General features: G+C 40.3%; 1 protein-coding gene across 1 annotated transcript; it reads left to right on the forward strand.

Annotated features, from left to right (window-relative positions):
- The first annotated feature begins 471 nt into the window (after positions 1-471).
- Positions 472-2,356, forward strand: LOC130078172 (protein Fer3). Its single transcript, XM_056243693.1, has 2 exons — positions 472-1,086; positions 2,020-2,356. Exons 1-2 carry the CDS (start codon positions 507-509, stop codon positions 2,055-2,057), a joined length of 618 nt encoding a protein of 205 aa, XP_056099668.1. The 5' UTR covers positions 472-506; the 3' UTR covers positions 2,058-2,356.
- Positions 2,357-2,870: the final 514 nt, after the last annotated feature.

Here is a 2,870-nt window from a genome sequence, read left to right on the forward strand (position 1 = left end):
GCAGTATGTCTTCTTTTGCAATAGAAATAAATCTCTTAAAAGAATAATAATAAATACTTATAAGCGATTGATTATATTATTGTTATGAAGATAAGGCTAAGACAGGTGTCTTGGACTTTGACCACCCATGTTCCAGACGACTAATTCAATGATAATTCAAGACGCAAATACTTCAGAACGTCAGTTGGTGCAGTAAATATGAATCCACTGCTTGAACCGAAAAGGAAACAGCTTAAGATAACTTTATGATTGCGGTGACACGTGCTCTGAGCATCAACCGATGCTGTGAAGTGCTTTTGAAATGGCGGAGTTATTAGGAGGAGGCACGCGTCCTAATGAGCTCCTTTTCAAACCTGTTGAATAGAGACAAGCACCCTGCGGCGAGACCTGGAGCTATTTAATGGCCATTACGCACAGGGCTACCCAGTTTACGCACGGTAGGTGAAGCTCTCCTCTAATCTCATACACGCTGTTTTAGTGACATCTGACAGAAAAAAGGGGGGGAAATGGAAGACGTATTTTTTGATTTTGATCAAGATGCTGCCACAGACTTTCCCTTCTGGGGCCAAATGGACCCTAACTCTCAGTTCCAGTCTCAGATGGACACGCTGCTCTTTGACTGCAGCGCAATGACAGGTCAGCTGTCCCCCTGGTCCTCTTTCGGGTGCCAGTCCGTGTTCCCAGAGGCTCAGCTGACCTTCACGGACTTAGACTCGCAGTCTCCGCAGCTGGAGGTCGGTGCTGAAGTGGACAGCTCCTCAGTCGACGATCCCCATGAGATCAGCAATCACAGACAGCGGCGCTTGACGTCCCATCATCCGTACAAGGTGCAGCGCCACGCCGCCAACATCCGGGAGAGGAAGAGGATGCTCAGCATCAATTCTGGATTTGAGGAGCTGCGCTGCCATGTGCCCACGTTCCCCTACGAGAAACGGCTCTCCAAAATAGACACATTAAGACTGGCCATTGCTTACATCGCCCTGCTCAGAGAAATCCTCATGTCAGGCTGTGACCCCAAGTCATATGTGGATGAATGCATGAAGAACGGCTATAAGAACCAGACCAATGCCATCTGGAACACAAGTGGTAAGAAGACAGTTTGAGTTCATGAAATATATATCAAATGTATTTAATTTAAATAAAACATTTAAATTTATATTAATTTTTAAATTAAACTTTTCACTCAAATGTTATATATATATACACCACGCGACCAGAATGACTCCTATCAAACATGAATCATAATTTAAATCATAATTTATTAATCAGATACACGACAGACAGATAGATAAGATAGATAGATATATGGATGGATGGATGGATGGGTAGATGGTCAAAATTACATTACTGGTGGGTTTGACTAAAATACGTTTTAGGGCTCCAGTAAAATGCACATTTGTTCATTTTGCAGTGCAAATCAAATACTTTCCAGCATCCATAAAACAAAAATAAACATTAACTAAATAATTCAGTCCCTCATTGGTTTGGAAAAACATCTTTGATCCCTTTTAAAACATGACAGGAAAATTGGATCAAACATTTGTGCAGTCATTGCAGCAATTTTATTCATTTAAACCAGCATTTTAAAGTATTAGGAACAGACTGGATATTTAGCAACATCCACACATTGTTTCCCTCCTCCTGTTTGTGGGGCATATGAGGTAAATGACTTGTTTATTAGGAGTGCATATGCAAATACATCCTCAAAAAGGCTTATGTCACTCCAACAGGCGTTGTTTTACATGATTAAACAGTTCCCATTGTTTATATTGACTGTGCAGTTTATTCCCAGCTGTCTGTTTTCAAAAACTTCCTTTTCTGAGACACAAGTATTTTCACTGAGCTGAAAGGGAGCTGTGTACTTTAGTTAACCACATCCCAGGGTTCCAGCTCTTCAAGGGGGAGGGTTTTAATGAATAAGTGTGCCTTTGTTAGCCTTAGACCAGCGACTTGTTAAATGGTCTTTAAAATGTATCTAAAGCCTCATGTTTGCTCTGCTTTTGTGTTCTCCAACTCCAGATCTGACAGCTCGGCTCTCTTGGATAAAGTGGGATTAACTGCACTGTGGGCCGGGAAGAGAGATGCCGGCTCTCCCTCCTTTCTCACGCTCCTCTTCAAAGCTGGCATGGCACGACGACACCACGACATCTGCAGACTTCTCACCGTGTTACACCTCCTGGCACTCGGGACACTTTTTATATTCTAATTTGTTGTGGGTTACAATCAGACCCCTTTTGCTCATCCAGACGGTCGTTGTTTGTTGTAAATGAGGCCTTATTAGGACAAAGCCGTGGCACTTGTCCCTGTGTGCAAGATGAGAGAATGGCAAATCGGCAAAAGTTCAAAAAAATGTTTGTGGATAAAAACAGCTTCGCTGTTAAAAGCAAATGTTTTAAAGGGTTTGGCCTGACAACCACATTCATATTTTAAATAGGCTAAGTGACATATTGCACCTTGAAATTATTTTGAGCAAACGCAGGTAGTTTATCACAACAATATTTATGTGTTAAGTTATAATTTTTATTTATTAAAAATGTTCTTTTTAAGTCTTTCTTTTGAACTTTGTTTGAGTGACTTTAATATGCGTATTTATTGAAATAGAAATTAAAAATATGTAAACAAATACAAGATAGGCCTATATAAATGCTTGTCTTTAACTTCACTGGTCTTTCTGATTACTCTGTGATTTAAAAAGTAAATAAAAAAACTTAAAGGTAGGCTACCTTTATTAGCCTACCTCAAGTGTTACCAAATGGTACACATTAGTAGGCTACATTTTGAAATGAGTGTAGCATTGAATTTGCTTCCCAGCAGCAGTCCCTTACTAAGGGCCCACATTTGTTTTAGCCATTTCCCTTTTGTTTTTAAAG

This window comes from Rhinichthys klamathensis, unplaced genomic scaffold, assembly GCF_029890125.1.
Source record: "Rhinichthys klamathensis goyatoka isolate OS25496 unplaced genomic scaffold, OSU_Roscu_1.1 h1tg000827l_1, whole genome shotgun sequence".
NCBI classification, from domain to species: Eukaryota; Metazoa; Chordata; class Actinopteri; order Cypriniformes; family Leuciscidae; genus Rhinichthys; species Rhinichthys klamathensis.

Excerpts from the sequence above, each read along its gene's own strand:
- LOC130078172 (XM_056243693.1), top strand. The coding sequence starts at position 507 with ATGGAAGACGTATTTTTTGATTTTGATCAAGATGCTGCCACAGACTTT. Across the intron at positions 1,087-2,019 it reads TGCCATCTGGAACACAAGTG|ATCTGACAGCTCGGCTCTCT; the intron begins GTAAGAAGACAG and ends CTCCAACTCCAG.